Source organism: Aspergillus brasiliensis (genome assembly GCF_001889945.1).
Source record: "Aspergillus brasiliensis CBS 101740 unplaced genomic scaffold ASPBRscaffold_2, whole genome shotgun sequence".
In the NCBI taxonomy this organism is placed as follows: domain Eukaryota; kingdom Fungi; phylum Ascomycota; class Eurotiomycetes; order Eurotiales; family Aspergillaceae; genus Aspergillus; species Aspergillus brasiliensis.
The window spans coordinates 1,975,793-1,989,822 of record NW_027137443.1 but is presented as its reverse complement, the minus strand read 5'-3'; the positions used below and the strand labels follow the sequence as shown (position 1 = coordinate 1,989,822).

At 51.6% G+C, this 14,030-nt stretch overlaps 6 protein-coding genes across 6 annotated transcripts; 4 read left to right on the top strand and 2 right to left on the bottom strand.

Annotated features, from left to right (window-relative positions):
• The first annotated feature begins 1,341 nt into the window (after nt 1–1,341).
• On the top strand, nt 1,342–2,197 carry ASPBRDRAFT_393588 (uncharacterized protein). Its single transcript, XM_067624121.1, has one exon. The coding sequence runs from the start codon at nt 1,570–1,572 to the stop codon at nt 1,882–1,884; it is 315 nt and encodes a 104-aa protein (XP_067483353.1). The 5' UTR covers nt 1,342–1,569; the 3' UTR covers nt 1,885–2,197.
• A 272-nt stretch (nt 2,198–2,469) lies between these two features.
• Nucleotides 2,470–4,328, bottom strand: ASPBRDRAFT_26607 (uncharacterized protein; the record flags this gene model as incomplete). Its single annotated transcript, XM_067622285.1, has 6 exons — nt 2,470–2,517; nt 2,570–3,206; nt 3,262–3,395; nt 3,453–3,760; nt 3,814–4,257; nt 4,316–4,328. 6 exons carry the CDS (start codon nt 4,326–4,328, stop codon nt 2,470–2,472), a joined length of 1,584 nt encoding a protein of 527 aa, XP_067483352.1.
• Nucleotides 4,329–5,475: 1,147 nt separating this feature from the next.
• On the top strand, nt 5,476–7,175 carry rpt3 (proteasome regulatory particle base subunit RPT3; the record flags this gene model as incomplete). The annotated part of the gene is made up of 5 exons (XM_067626792.1): nt 5,476–5,633; nt 5,691–5,732; nt 5,797–5,895; nt 5,949–6,235; nt 6,301–7,175. 5 exons carry the CDS (start codon nt 5,476–5,478, stop codon nt 7,173–7,175), a joined length of 1,461 nt encoding a protein of 486 aa, XP_067483351.1.
• A 411-nt stretch (nt 7,176–7,586) lies between these two features.
• Nucleotides 7,587–9,547, top strand: ASPBRDRAFT_203769 (pepsin-like aspartic protease). Its single transcript, XM_067621679.1, has 4 exons — nt 7,587–8,031; nt 8,122–8,272; nt 8,328–8,982; nt 9,041–9,547. The coding sequence occupies exons 1-4, from the start codon at nt 7,930–7,932 to the stop codon at nt 9,327–9,329; spliced, it is 1,197 nt and encodes a 398-aa protein (XP_067483350.1). The 5' UTR covers nt 7,587–7,929; the 3' UTR covers nt 9,330–9,547.
• Nucleotides 9,548–10,143: 596 nt separating this feature from the next.
• fcpA (protein-serine/threonine phosphatase) lies at nt 10,144–13,057 on the top strand. Its single transcript, XM_067624112.1, has 3 exons — nt 10,144–10,541; nt 10,608–10,694; nt 10,747–13,057. The coding sequence occupies exons 1-3, from the start codon at nt 10,294–10,296 to the stop codon at nt 12,896–12,898; spliced, it is 2,487 nt and encodes an 828-aa protein (XP_067483349.1). The 5' UTR covers nt 10,144–10,293; the 3' UTR covers nt 12,899–13,057.
• Nucleotides 13,024–14,015, bottom strand: ASPBRDRAFT_393560 (uncharacterized protein). Its single transcript, XM_067624119.1, has 3 exons — nt 13,710–14,015; nt 13,330–13,604; nt 13,024–13,252 (listed from the first exon to the last, which is right to left on the bottom strand). The coding sequence occupies exons 1-3, from the start codon at nt 13,871–13,873 to the stop codon at nt 13,149–13,151; spliced, it is 543 nt and encodes a 180-aa protein (XP_067483348.1). The 5' UTR covers nt 13,874–14,015; the 3' UTR covers nt 13,024–13,148.
• Between the last annotated feature and the right edge of the window lie 15 nt (nt 14,016–14,030).

Below are 14,030 nucleotides of genomic sequence, written 5' to 3'. Positions count from 1 at the left end.
TGGAGGCCGGTCCCGAATAGCAGTGGTTGGAAGGCCGGAGAGAGAGATTGCGAGGAGATCGAGCAGGTCACGGGACCATGAAAGGTCGCTGGTACCGCAGAAAATCAAGTGAGGATTCGCAGCGGGCGTTGCGAGCGGCACTGAGTGGCAGAAGACCGATCAGCAAATCGCAAGGCGACCGGGAAGTAAGTATGGGGGAAAAAGGGTTTCAGGTGGAATATTCGAATGACAACAAGCTGCAGAAATTAAAATAATCAAAAGCAGAATGATGGATCAGCCATAGAAAGGCCTACAACCCATGGAAGAAAGGACCACCAGCAATGGCTTTTGGGCAACGTGCGCGGTGCTCCCGAGGAATGAGTGAGAGTGGCCAATACTTAGTGCGTGGCCACAGTTGGTGAGGCGTGTGGAAGGCAAATCCAATGACTGGGAGACAAGCGGGGAGTGGGATCAATAGTGAGGAATGACAGGCGTACCTGGACTTAAAGCTCCGTATAGATTCGGTACACTGCAGTACCTGAAAATCTGGTATTTTATTTGATCCGATTAATTTTGGATGTCTAGATTCCTTTTTTGCTTCCCAAGGGAAGGGAGGGGGCGTCTCCTTCTGGAAAGGTGGAGAGGGCACACGGGGTTGGGAAAGGCAAGAATGGGGACGGGCGTGGAGTGATCAGAGGCGCGCCTCACGAGTCGAGAATCAGAATTCAAGCCAGACGGGGGGACGAGGGAACAAAAACGATAGGCAAGTTCGGATGGGCCTGGCGTAAGGGTTTCCAGTAAGTTTTATCTTACCGGTAGTACGTAGCAGCAGACAACCAGCCTGGAGCAGCAACAAGCAGCAAGCAGCAGGAGCAGGAGCACAGGTCGGTAGCAGTCGGGCGCGGGTAAAAGGGGTGAGCCGTTTCAGTAGGCGGACCCTGACGGCAGATTAGCTAATCACCATCGCCTTGAGAGTGTCTCGTATTACGTCATCAGCAGCGGCCTGGTTCCTGCAACCACCTGATCCTTGATTCTAACTCGGTTTGTTCTAAATCAATAGCTACTATGTCTGATGCAGAAACTATACATGCATCCTCTGTCATCTGTACTACCATGAAGAGACGTTACATTGTCTCAAAATTAGGCTTGTATCAGATACAGTAGCCACGGGCTTTATATGATATTCAGTCTTCTTATTATTCAACTTTCCTGGCAAGATAGCTTGCATAGATACTAATCCAAACCTGTAGTTAACCGTAGCACGGCAGCTTATGCATACTAGGAAGGTAGATGGTGAATTGTATATCCTCCAGCAATCTCATTCTTGTGGTCCTTGTGCGGCGCGTCGGCAAGCTGGGAATCGTGTTACACACCGGCCGAGGCATAACCTGCCTAATTCGGAAGTATTTCCAACCGTCCAGCTGATCGCATTGGACGATGAATGGCCATAACCCCGTGCAATGAAATCCGATTCTGAAAGACGTGGGCTGTTTTAGTCCGCTCGGAAATGCTATATAAAAGAACTACAACCTCAGTTCACCCTCTTCCTCTGAATAATCCACAATATCCGACAGAATTATACATTAAAACATGACGACACTGAATGAATGGCAAAAGATGCTCAATGGTGAGCTCTACAATGCTTGGGATGCAGACCCCCAGGCCCATCAACAACGCTGTAAAGAAGCCTGCGACAGGTTAAATCAGGCTTGTCAAGTCTCCCGGCATCGCAAGGTAGAGCTATGGCGGAAGCGAGATCTCCTACCGGTCTTTGGGAATGTTCACCAAATCAGCATCCTAGGAGACACGCTCTCTCTCCCTCCAGTTCATCCGTATCCCCTGGAGGATGAGAAGCTTGTTCTTGAGATACCGACTCATTTCAGTGAATCACGGCTTGAACTTTGAAGTCGGCAAGAAAACCTCTTTGAACTTCAACCTTCTTGTCTGCATATTGGTCTCGTGACAGATGGTGAAAGTGTATTCACTGGGCCCAGTGTTTGTATCTACGGGGCTACCTATCCCATGGACCCGGCTGTGCGACAAGGTCAGGAGGGCCTAGAAGCCGGCAAGGAAGTATATCGAAGACGGTGTCTGAATAGGAGGCAGCGTAATCATCCTAGCTGGGATTACTATCGGACGAAGAAGCACGGTGGGAGCTGGCTCTGCGGTGACAAGGGTATGTTATACATTATGTGCTGGCTACCGTCTCCCTAAATGCATCGGTTGACTAAATTCTCAGAGAGTTCATTCCTTCCATTTTGTTGCCGGAAATCCAGCTCGCATAACTCGCCGTTCGAAACGAGCATGGATACTATTACTACTACTACTGATCAACGCAATGAAGGCCAAACCGAGTGACCCAACAGAACCCAAGATATGTTATCATGCAACCGACTTCTAAGTATATAGACTTTAGATAATACACCGGCCGTTTGCAGATTCTGCAACTACTGAGCATGAGTATCGAAAGTAATCCATGTGCCTATATCTTCATATGATTAGGTAGTCATGCTGTCGCGCCAGTCCAGGAAAGTGTGTCTAGGTTGAATGGTAAGTCATGGAAACCCCAAGGTATCAGAATGTCACTTACAAATGCTGTCCACGAGATATTTGTATGATCATCTTGGGCTTGAGCCGCACGAGCCTCCCAAACCTTTCTTAATAAATCAGCAGGGACTGGGTTGCGAAATTCCGATCTCCGCTCAACTTCGCGCAGTCTCGTAAGAACATAATACCGCGAATGTGGCGAGAGACAATCGGATCCTGCCATGAACAGTGGGAAGACAAGGATTTCTAGTAACGAGCAATCCGGAGTAATCACTGCCGTCGCGTCGAGAATCCTTCGAACGCACTCTTGTATATCAGAGCTGCTGGCTGGCTTCAAAGGGTCCAGCAGCCGAAGAATACGCAAGATACATGCAAACTGAAAAGCCTCCGCTATGGATAGCCAGAGAGGATCATGGCTAGGGTACTCTCTTCCTTGTGGTTCCCATGCATAGAGCTTGTTCTTTGCTAAGAGCAGGGCGACTTGATACTCATCCCAAGTAAGCCAGCCCAGTGTATGTTCCTTGGCCTTTTCCAGTGCTGCGCCAACAACCAAAAAGACTTCTCTAGGGCACCCATTTACCAACTCGAACTTTCTATCGCTGGCGCATGCGACTAACTCACGAACATCTTGAGAAAAGCACATTCTCTCAGGGCCAGCGGATGCTCGAATTATGTCAAGCCTGGTTGTTCCCTAGTGAGCTGTGTATCCGGAACAGCAGGACTGGGTTAACATACCAAGCCAAGTTACCGAGGAAGAACATGGCCCGCTGGCGTCGGCCATGCAGTCCCTCAGCAATCAAAAGTTGTTTACAAACAGACATAGCACCTGTGATGTGAATGCCATGGCTCGATACCCCTGATTCAGAAATCTATCTTCCTGTCAGCTTAGATGCTCGGACAACAGAAATGGGACTCCCAAAGCCTACATCATGAAGCAACAGAACCTGAATGATCGCTAGGACGGTGTCCTGTTCGTCTTCGAGCAAAGAGGTCCTCTGGCTCTTCCGGATTTCTTCGCTCAAGGCACGTATAGCTTTCATACGGTATTCAACTGCCGTGGCTTCATGCAGGAATTCATCACCAGTTATCCGCCCGAGGTGGGAAGCAGCAAGCCCCAGAACAGCATACAATAGCCCGATCTTTTTGCGCGCCAGCGGGAGGATATACGCTCGATAAGGGTTCTCTGCGTCATCCCCGATCTCGGCTATCTGATGAGGACAGATGATCTCATCGTCTGCAGCATAATGTCAGCGCCTTGCCATCAATGGGCTGAGTGATAAAGCCTACAATGGCTTAACAGCCTGGCTGTGTTTGGGGCATCAAGAAGTGTGGTTACGTCGTCTGGAAGCTCTGGTAGCGGCCGAGTAGGAACTTCGGGTGTTTTTTCAGGAACAGAAAGATCCTTGGCTGTTGTCTCTGAGCTACCACCTAGGATGGCTGGAGAAGGTTGGTCACCTTCCGAATTGGAGTGCGACGTCTCAGTAACTTCCTGGGTCGATGGCACCTGGATATCCGAGGCAACATCGCTTATTCCTGATCGGCCTCCGGTAGAGCTTCTACTGCTGGTCGGTATGCGAGCACCCTTCCATTTACCTCGACTGGCGATCCCGCAGAATCTGAACCGTTCTGGGTATCCTCCACATACTAAACCTTTTGAGACACATCGTTGACAATTCGGACGGCCACGATCACACTTGCGGCATTTTTGCCGGCAGGTCAGGCAAGCGGCACCTGTACAAGTGAATAAGTATCAAGATGCCACATATATAATGGCTCGTTACAGTCCTACCAGCTCGTGGCATTCCGCCGTCAACCTGCGGGCTCACTTTCGCATGGGAGGGATGGCAGATAACGTGGATTTCCTATAGAGGTGGTGGCATCTCATGCAATGCACCTTATCTCCAAGATCCCCAGGCAAAAGTCCCAGTGGCCGCTGTTGCTATTGGATAAACAGATCTCACAACGTGTCTCGTTACTACCTGGACCCAGAAAATGAGCGTCCATCTCCATCCTGCTGGTGTTTTTACCCGATTAGGCTTCATTATTGAAGTTATGTAATCACTCATAATCATGTGACTATGCGGACGAACGACGCACCATTCCCACTTTAGGCATTCACTCAGCCCAACTGAGTCTGGAATCTTCGGGTCTGCTACGAAGTACTATAGCTTGTTAGATGGGGAGTTCCCCTCCTCCGCAAATGCTTGGTTTGACCCGATATAATGTACCCTTAATTTCGCCCTACACGGCATAAGCACACTGCCTTACGGTTGTTACGCTATGCAGGTCGCTTCGTCTCTTGGATTCAGCCGTTCGCTAAACTGGCGTTACTGAGAACTTATTATATAACATCAGAGCAAGTAACTATCGTCGGCCAACTAGCTAAGTAGTAGTCGATGGACTCAACGTATATGTAATTAGGGTAGACGTCCGGAATGTTGGAACATGTCTCGTACTATCAGCAGCTGGGAATGCAATTATTTACCAGTAGCAGGGTTTTTATGAATCGGCACTTGATGGTTACGTTGAAGTATATACTAATCTAGCAACCCGAAAGACGCTTGTGAGGTCACAACGGCACATTCGTATATTGTGTACATTATATAAAGTTCAGAAGCCTAGAAACATATCACATCATAAAACTAGCCCACTCATGAAGATAATGAGTTTTTATACCAAGTTTGTTAGAAATCGACCATGACTGAGCGAAAGGCTTTGTCCTGCGCCACTGTATCAGCTGGACCGCCGAGCTACCAAGTCACATGACCACTGCCCGTGAGCTTCGTGAGCCGGGCTGTCTGGCATCGACGCAATAGATCCCAACAAGCCAAATCCTTCACAACTTGCCCACGACTGATCGATCCATTTCTTTCTGGGACACATTTTCTCTAGCTTACAGCTGACTGTGCTTGCTTTTCACACCCGCTCCGTTTCTACCAAATTTCCGCCATGGGAGACGTCGCCGTCGAGACCCCGGCGAACAACGTCACGCCTCTCACCAAGGCAGCTCCATTGGACACCATTCCCAACATAGACTCGCTCGAGGGCACAGGAAACGATGGGAGCGATGAATACGCCACATTGAAGAGGTTGCAGAGACATCTAGAGTATGCTCCCAACTGTGATGATGGTTGCCGCGGCACATGTTGACTCTTCAACAACAGGTACATTCAGCTTCAGGAGGAGTACATCAAGGATGAGCAAAGGCAAGCTATATACCGTCTTTATTTGGGCATGTACCATCTGAGCTAACATATATTTTTCGTACAGGAGCTTGAAGAGAGAACTTGTTCGTGCGCAGGAGGAGATCAAGCGGATACAGAGTGTGCCTTTGGTTATCGGCCAGTTTATGGAGGCGATCGATCAGAAGTATGGCGCCGCGCAGAATTTTCGACATGGAAACAAATAACTGATTATCCCAGTACCGGTATTGTGCAGTCGTCAACCGGTTCGAATTATGTCGTCCGTATCCTGTCCACGCTCGACCGCGAGAAGCTCAAGCCTTCGTCCTCGGTCGCACTCCACCGTCACTCCAACGCCCTTGTTGATATCCTACCCCCGGAGGCGGACTCCTCTATCGCTATGCTGGGCGAGAGCGAAAAGCCCGATGTGACTTATGCGGATGTTGGTGGTCTTGACATGCAGAAGCAGGAGATCAGGGAAGCAGTCGAGCTGCCCTTGACGCACTTTGACCTTTACAAGCAGATCGGTGAGCTTATTCTCCTTTCACTGTCATTTCCCTTAACAGGAGTCGATTATTGACATTGGTAATAGGTATCGACCCTCCTCGCGGTGTTCTCCTTTACGGCCCTCCCGGTACGGGTAAGACCATGCTGGTCAAGGCGGTGGCAAACAGCACAACCGCGAGCTTCATTCGTGTAAACGGTTCGGAGTTCGTTCAGAAATACCTGGGTGAAGGACCTCGCATGGTTCGTGATGTCTTCAGAATGGCGCGGGAGAACTCCCCGGCTATCATCTTCATTGATGAGATTGATGCCATCGCCACGAAGCGTTTCGACGCCCAGACGGGTGCAGACCGTGAGGTGCAGCGTATCCTGCTGGAGCTTCTCAACCAGATGGATGGATTCGAGCAGTCGAGCAATGTCAAGGTCATCATGGCCACCAACAGAGCCGATACTCTGGATCCGGCCTTGCTACGTCCGGGTCGTCTGGACCGGAAGATTGAGTTCCCGTCTTTGCGGGACCGGCGTGAGCGCCGTTTGATTTTCTCTACGATAGCATCCAAGATGTCGCTTTCGCCGGAAGTTGACCTGGACTCGCTGATTGTGCGCAATGAACCACTCTCGGGTGCGGTTATTGCCGCCATCATGCAAGAGGCGGGTCTCCGTGCCGTCCGGAAGAACCGTTACAACATTATCCAGTCTGATCTCGAGGATGCTTACGCCGCCCAAGTGAAGACCGGCCAGGAAGCGGATAGGTACGGGACATTGTCTATACTACCCGTGACATGGACATGGCTAACTAAGCATACAGACTCGAATTCTACCGGTAAATCAAGTGTGGGACGTGCATTAGGCTGGATATCGGATTACGCAAGGCGAACAGGGGGACCGTTAGCTGTATTATCAACATCTAGGCTATTTCATATTAGGACAACGACTGACGCATTGGGTATTCCGCTGGCGTAGTCTATCGTTTGGGATCAAGTACCTTGTAGATCTGTAACCCACGTAAATACCGCCACTTGGCTGGGGCGGTGAATCAACAGATGCAAGCTCCAGTTAGACGGATATCCGAGCCTCTTAGGATCTACAGGAGTACGTGTCCGGCTCTCTGCTGCCTACTCAGTAGACAGGTCAGCGATAGGTAGATAGGACCTGTCCGCAGCTGTTGGCCAGTTTGGCAAGGCGGTTGCGCTAGTGAGCAGTAGGCAGGCACCGGGAACCTAAGGCGGTCTTACATCATCACCCGCGCTCGGGTTCGCGTGATCCGACCCTCACGATAAGGCCCCAGGTAACAAGGAGACCTTCAGGGAGCTCCGGAGGTGACTCAAACGTAGATAAAAAGACGTGGAGATAGGATAGATAGATGAGAGTGATCGTACCTGATCATTGAGAGTCTCGAGGAGATGTACCTGGGAGACCTGGGAGCTACAATCAACTGGAGCGATAACCCGTGACGATCCCCTTGCCAAATGACGCAGCCAGGCTGGCCAACCATTGGCTGCGACCTGGCAGGTCGCTCCGCAACCAGCGCCGCCCGGCTCAAGTCACCCGCATCACTCTTCCCTGACCCCCAGACCTCCTCTTTTCCCCTGCTATCCTCCATCTCTTCTTCATCGTTCTCTGTCTCTATCATCAGTTCTATTCATACGTGCATCCTTCAGTCTTTCGACCCAGTCCATCAGATCCCGCTGGGTAGCCGTTGCCGCTGTCGCCCATCATGAAGTCAACCTCCTTGCTCACAGCATCCGTGCTGTTGGGCTGTGCCGCCGCCGAGGTTCACAAGCTCAAGCTTAACAAGGTGCCTCTGGAGGAGCAGCTTGTGAGTGTGGCCTAATAGCAGCTCTTGCTTTTTAGATAGATAGCTTTTTATGAAGCTCCAGAATGATTTCAAGCTGACCGTCATCTATAGTACACGCATAACATCGATGCCCATGTCCGCGCTTTGGGCCAGAAGTACATGGGCATCCGCCCGTCCATCCACAAGGAGCTGGTCGAGGAGAACCCTATCAATGACATGAGCCGTCATGATGTCCTGGTGGACAACTTCCTGAATGCACAGTGTATGGATATGCCGTCTTCTATGGTTGAAACTACTGCTGACCCTTCCTGCCATAGACTTCTCCGAGATCGAGCTGGGTACTCCCCCCCAGAAGTTCAAGGTTGTCCTGGATACTGGCAGCTCGAACCTTTGGGTTCCTTCGAGCGAATGCAGCTCTATCGCCTGCTACCTCCACAACAAGTACGACTCGTCTGCCTCGAGTACGTATCACAAGAACGGCAGTGAATTCGCCATCAAGTACGGCTCTGGTAGCCTTAGCGGCTTCATTTCTCAGGACACCCTGAAGATTGGCGACTTGAAGATCAAGGGACAGGACTTCGCTGAGGCGACCAACGAGCCTGGCCTTGCCTTTGCCTTCGGCCGGTTCGATGGCATCCTCGGCTTGGGTTATGACACCATCTCCGTGAACAAGATTGTTCCTCCCTTCTACAACATGCTTGACCAGGAGCTCCTTGACGAGCCGGTCTTTGCCTTCTACCTTGGAGACACCAACAAGGAGGGTGACGAGTCCGTGGCGACCTTTGGTGGTGTCGACAAGGACCACTACACTGGCGAGCTGATCAAGATTCCCCTGCGCCGTAAGGCTTACTGGGAGGTTGACCTTGACGCCATTGCTCTTGGCGACGACGTTGCTGAGCTGGAGAATACCGGTGTCATTCTGGACACTGGTACTTCCCTGATTGCTCTGCCTGCTGACCTGGCCGAGATGATGTAAGTCAAATGCCTTGATTCTCTAGGTTGAAAAGAAGGGCTGCTAACAATCCTCCAGCAATGCTCAGATCGGTGCTAAGAAGGGCTGGACCGGCCAGTACACCGTTGACTGCGACAAGCGCTCGTCCCTGCCCGACGTTACCTTCACCCTTGCTGGCCACAACTTCACCATCTCCTCGTTTGACTACACTTTGGAGGTGCAGGGATCTTGCGTCAGTGCCTTCATGGGCATGGACTTCCCTGAGCCGGTTGGACCCTTGGCCATTCTGGGCGATGCGTTCCTGCGCAAGTGGTACAGCGTGTATGACCTGGGCAACAGCGCTGTTGGACTGGCCAAGGCTAAGTAAATTAGTTCTGCGGGGTCGATGTGGTATCTATGATGCTGCCTTTGCTGTCATCATTGCTTCTTGTAGCTTGATCTATGATTTTTGCAGACGAACACACGTTATGTTGTGAATGGTTTTCCTCATGTTTGCAGCGGTTGCTGGATAGATTCTAGGGATCTTCAATGGAAAGCCGGTGATATTGTTTGACATGTGTTGCCACTTTAGGATATGAATGGCTTGTGCAATATGATAGTAACAACACCTTTTGATTTAATTTAATGGAAAATAGCGTAAAGCGTGTGATGCAGTCACCATAGAAGCAACCGCGGTAGCAGCCGAGTCTGGGCCGGCGAGTCTCGCCCCGCACAAGCCAGGCGCCAATCCAAGCAACTCTTCTTGGCAGCCAAGCCTTCTTCATCACGCTCTCACCACCTCCTCCTCGTCCAGGCTTTCCTCTCTTAGTCTGTCTTTGTTTCATCATCCTCCCACACATACTTCTATTTTTCCGTACCTTCGACCTCCACACCCGATCGCTCCTTTGTTCCTTTTCCTGTGCTCGATAACACGAGCACGTATTGACCCGCTTTTCGCGAACAAACCAACACACTTCCACAGCGCAAACCCGCGCCCGCCTTATTGTCTTCGTCGCGTCCTGGCGTGGCAAACCATCCCACGACAACTCCATCACTTGTCCACCTACACCCTTTCCTCGTATCGAGACCCTCGTGCGCTACTGCGATCATCCGCTAGCTAGCTTGCTGTTGTTTCTTCCGACGGCAGAAGTTTCGGGAATGGCTTCATAGCTATCGAGCTCGATCCTTTTCTTTCTTGCTTTCTTTCCTTTCGCCATCGAAAATAAAAGCATCCGCGGCCCCTCGCCCGACGCTGCCTCACCATCGGTGCTGGGGAGGCAGGAGGGGGGTTGGTTACCTACGATTACAAGGAGAGCTTGCTGAGTCGAGCCGTGTGAAAGAGACATTTAGGCATGCTTCTCCGGTTACCGCCTAGCCTCCATTACCCGATCACGGTCACGTCGCTGCTGAAACAGCCCGGTGATGCGGTGGAACGGGACGAGGCGTTGTTCTGGTATGTGTATCAGACGACTGTGACGGAGGGAGATGGATTGGGGAATAAGGTGGATGTGAAGCGCAAGTTTCCGACAAAGTTTGAGTCGACGGTTGATGGGGAGGTGGTGCAGTGGAAGATCTCAAAGGGGGATGTTATTGATGAGCCGTATGTTCCGACGCCTGCTGTTGTCTATCAGTTGGATCTGTTGTTGGGATGCTGACAATTGGTTAGGGTTGATGTTTTGGAAATCGATGAGCCATGTGCTCACGAGGTTCAGTTTGGCGGACTCTGTGCCATCTGTGGCAAGGATATGACTGCGTAGGTGATATCGGGTGTTTTTGGTTGAGCTTGGCTTACGGTTGTTTTGCAGGTCTTCGTACAATACCGAGGTCGCTGATGTGTATCGCGCGCCGATTCAGATGGCCCACGATAATACCACGCTGACTGTTAGTGAACGAGAAGCTACGCGGGTGGAAGAGGATGCGAAGCGTCGCTTACTGTCGAATCGGAAACTGTCGCTGGTGGTCGATCTGGACCAGACCATTATTCATGCTACCGTCGACCCGACTGTCGGAGAGTGGATGCAGGATAAGGAGAACCCGAATTATCAGGCACTGAGCGATGTTCGTGCGTTTCAGCTGGTAGATGATGGGCCGGGAATGCGCGGGTGCTGGTACTATGTGAAACTACGACCGGGGCTTGAGTCGTTTCTGCAGAATGTGTCGGAGATGTTTGAGCTGCATATCTACACCATGGGCACGAGGGCCTATGCGCAACATATCGCTAGTATCATAGATCCAGACCGCAAACTCTTTGGCGACCGTATTCTCAGCCGCGATGAGAGTGGTAGCTTGACGGCGAAGAACCTGCACCGGCTGTTTCCGGTGGACACCAAGATGGTCGTCATCATCGACGACCGCGGGGACGTCTGGCGCTGGAGCCCTAATCTCATAAAGGTGTCGCCGTACGACTTCTTCGTCGGCATCGGGGACATCAACTCTAGTTTCCTCCCGAAGAAGCAGGAGCTGGGACCTCCCAGCAAAGGGGGTGAGAAGCCGGCAGCGAAGGCAGCCAAGGGGGCGTTGGCGGAACACCACGTCAACGGATCGACAGCAAAGGCAGACAACCAGACAGAGGTATCGACATTGGAGCAGCTAGTAACCATGGGTGGCGGCGACAATCCCAGGTTATTACAGGAGCAGAGCGATGCACAAGAGGAGACAATCATGCATCAGGTGGAGGACCGACCATTACTGCAGAAGCAAAAGGAGCTAGACGCGGAGGACGACGCAGCAGAGAGCAGCGATACATCCAGCAGCATAGACGACTCACAAGATCTAAGCAAGCACCGACATCACCTATTGGAGGACCATGACCGGGAGCTGTTCGATTTAGAGGTGCGTTTGGAGCAAGTGCACCGGGACTTTTTCGACGAATACGACCGACGACGTTCACGGGCGCTGGGCGGAAGAGTCGCCGCCCTGCGCGGCGAAAAGACCCCATCCAAGGAGAAGGACGTCGACCTGAAACTAGTCCCGGACGTCAAGGACATCATGCCCTACATGAAGCGTCGCATCCTCGGCGGTGTGGTGCTGGTGTTTTCGGGCGTGCTTCCCCTCGGCACGGATACACAAAACGCCGACATCTCCCTCTGGGCGAAGAGTTTCGGGGTGGTCATTGCATCCAAGATCAACATGAAGACCACGCACCTCGTTGCCGGGCGGAACCGCACAGCCAAAGTGCGCGAAGCCACCCGGTATCCGAAGGTCAAGATCGTCACGACACAATGGCTCCTAGACTGCCTGACGCAATGGAAGCGTTTAGCGGAGGAACCGTACCTCCTCCCCGTGCACCCCGACGACCGCGGCGAGCCCATCTCACCGGGGTCCAAAGAACTAGCGGAGAGCTCGTGGCTGTCGTCCTCGGATGAGGCAACGGGCGACTCGGTAGCGGAGGACGACGAGGCAACGGAGGATATCCTCAAATCCGCAGGCATATCCGAGATGTCGCCCCTCGGCTACGACGAGGACCAACAGGCCAAGGTTCACGAAGAACTCAAGGAGTTTCTGGGCAGTGACGATGAGAGCGAGAGCGACAGCGAAGCCTCATTCATGGATGAGAGCGGTGCTGCTTCAGCGAGCAAGAAGCGGAAGCGCGAGGAAGGAGAAGGCGGCGACGACGACGATCAGGAGCCGGATAGTGCCGGCGAGGGCGACGAGCCAAGCTCGCGGCTATCACAGCGAATCAAGCGGTCATACGAGCGCAGCACGGGGCTTAAGGAGGTAGCCAGTGCAGGGGCGGCAGAGTCGAGCACAAGTACAACAGCAACAGCATCTGCCACTGAACCGGGGGCCGAGGAGCAGGAGCAGGAGCAACCCGCTGAGGAGTCGAGCCCGCCTGATCCAGCAGAGGTGGATCCTGCTGAGGAAGATGATGAGCTGGAGCGCGAGATGATGGCTGCACTGGAAGGAGCGGACTACGATGCGGAAGCGGAAGAACAAATTGCAAATGAGAATGGCTGAGGGTAGTCCGGTTGGGATATCAAGTTGGATGTATTTGGCGTTGTGATAATTGCCATGTTTGCCAATAAGTGATGGCATAGCGAGGGCGTTTGAAATATAGGAAAATGAACTGAATATAGCCATGCATGCACCAGTAGTTTGAAATTGAGCAGGTAGCTTTGAATTTATTATCAATCATACAATCATAACATAGTAGTATCTCATAATACATGAACCGAACTCCTATCCCATCCCCCTTCTTCCTTAGGAGTTAGCGATAAAGATCGCGATTCACCTGCCACGACATAATAATCATCCAAACATAGAAGATGGTATTGATCAATTCAAACGCAAACGCCGTTCTCCAACAATTGCCTGCACCCATTGATTATTAGCTTTATCCCATATACCCCAAACACATCTCCCCAAAGGAAAGAAAGAGAAATACTCACAAATAGTCTCCTCCTCAATCCACGCCAACGTCCTCCACCCATCCCCCACGGGTTTCAAATTATCCACATAATTCCGACAATTATCATTAACATTCGCGGCAACCCCATACAATTGCAACGACGTCTCCACCAGGCCCGTCAGCCATAGCACGAAGAGAATGAACCCGCCGACGATGATTATCCCCGGAAGCAGGAAGCGCTGGGCCGCGAGGACCAGGATGAAGATTACGAAGAAGATTCCTAGAGCGCCGGCGGTTATCATGTAGGGGAATATCCTATTGTTCCATCCCATTCTCCTCCTCCGGAGGAGGAGGGTGAGGGGAGATGTTAGTTTGTGATGCTGGGATGGGGTGAGGATAAGGGGAAGGGGGTAAACGTACCAAGGAACTTCTAATCCCAGATCATTCTGCACGGTCATGAACCAGGCGAATATACCTAGACAGATTGCCGAGGAGGAGAGGACCACGATGATCCAGATGTTGAGTTGGAGTTCGGGCCAGTGGTATCGGCGGGGACGGCGGTGGTGGTAGATTCGCATTGCCATTTCCCTTTCACTTTTCTCCTCTTTGAAAGGGGTAGTAGGTAATAGTATGTGGGTGGTAGTGTTGAAGTTGGTGTTTAGTAGTTGTGTGTGTGTGGTGTATATAGACAATTGATGTACTATAGTATAGAGTGGTGGATAAGAAAGTAAGGTTGTAGGT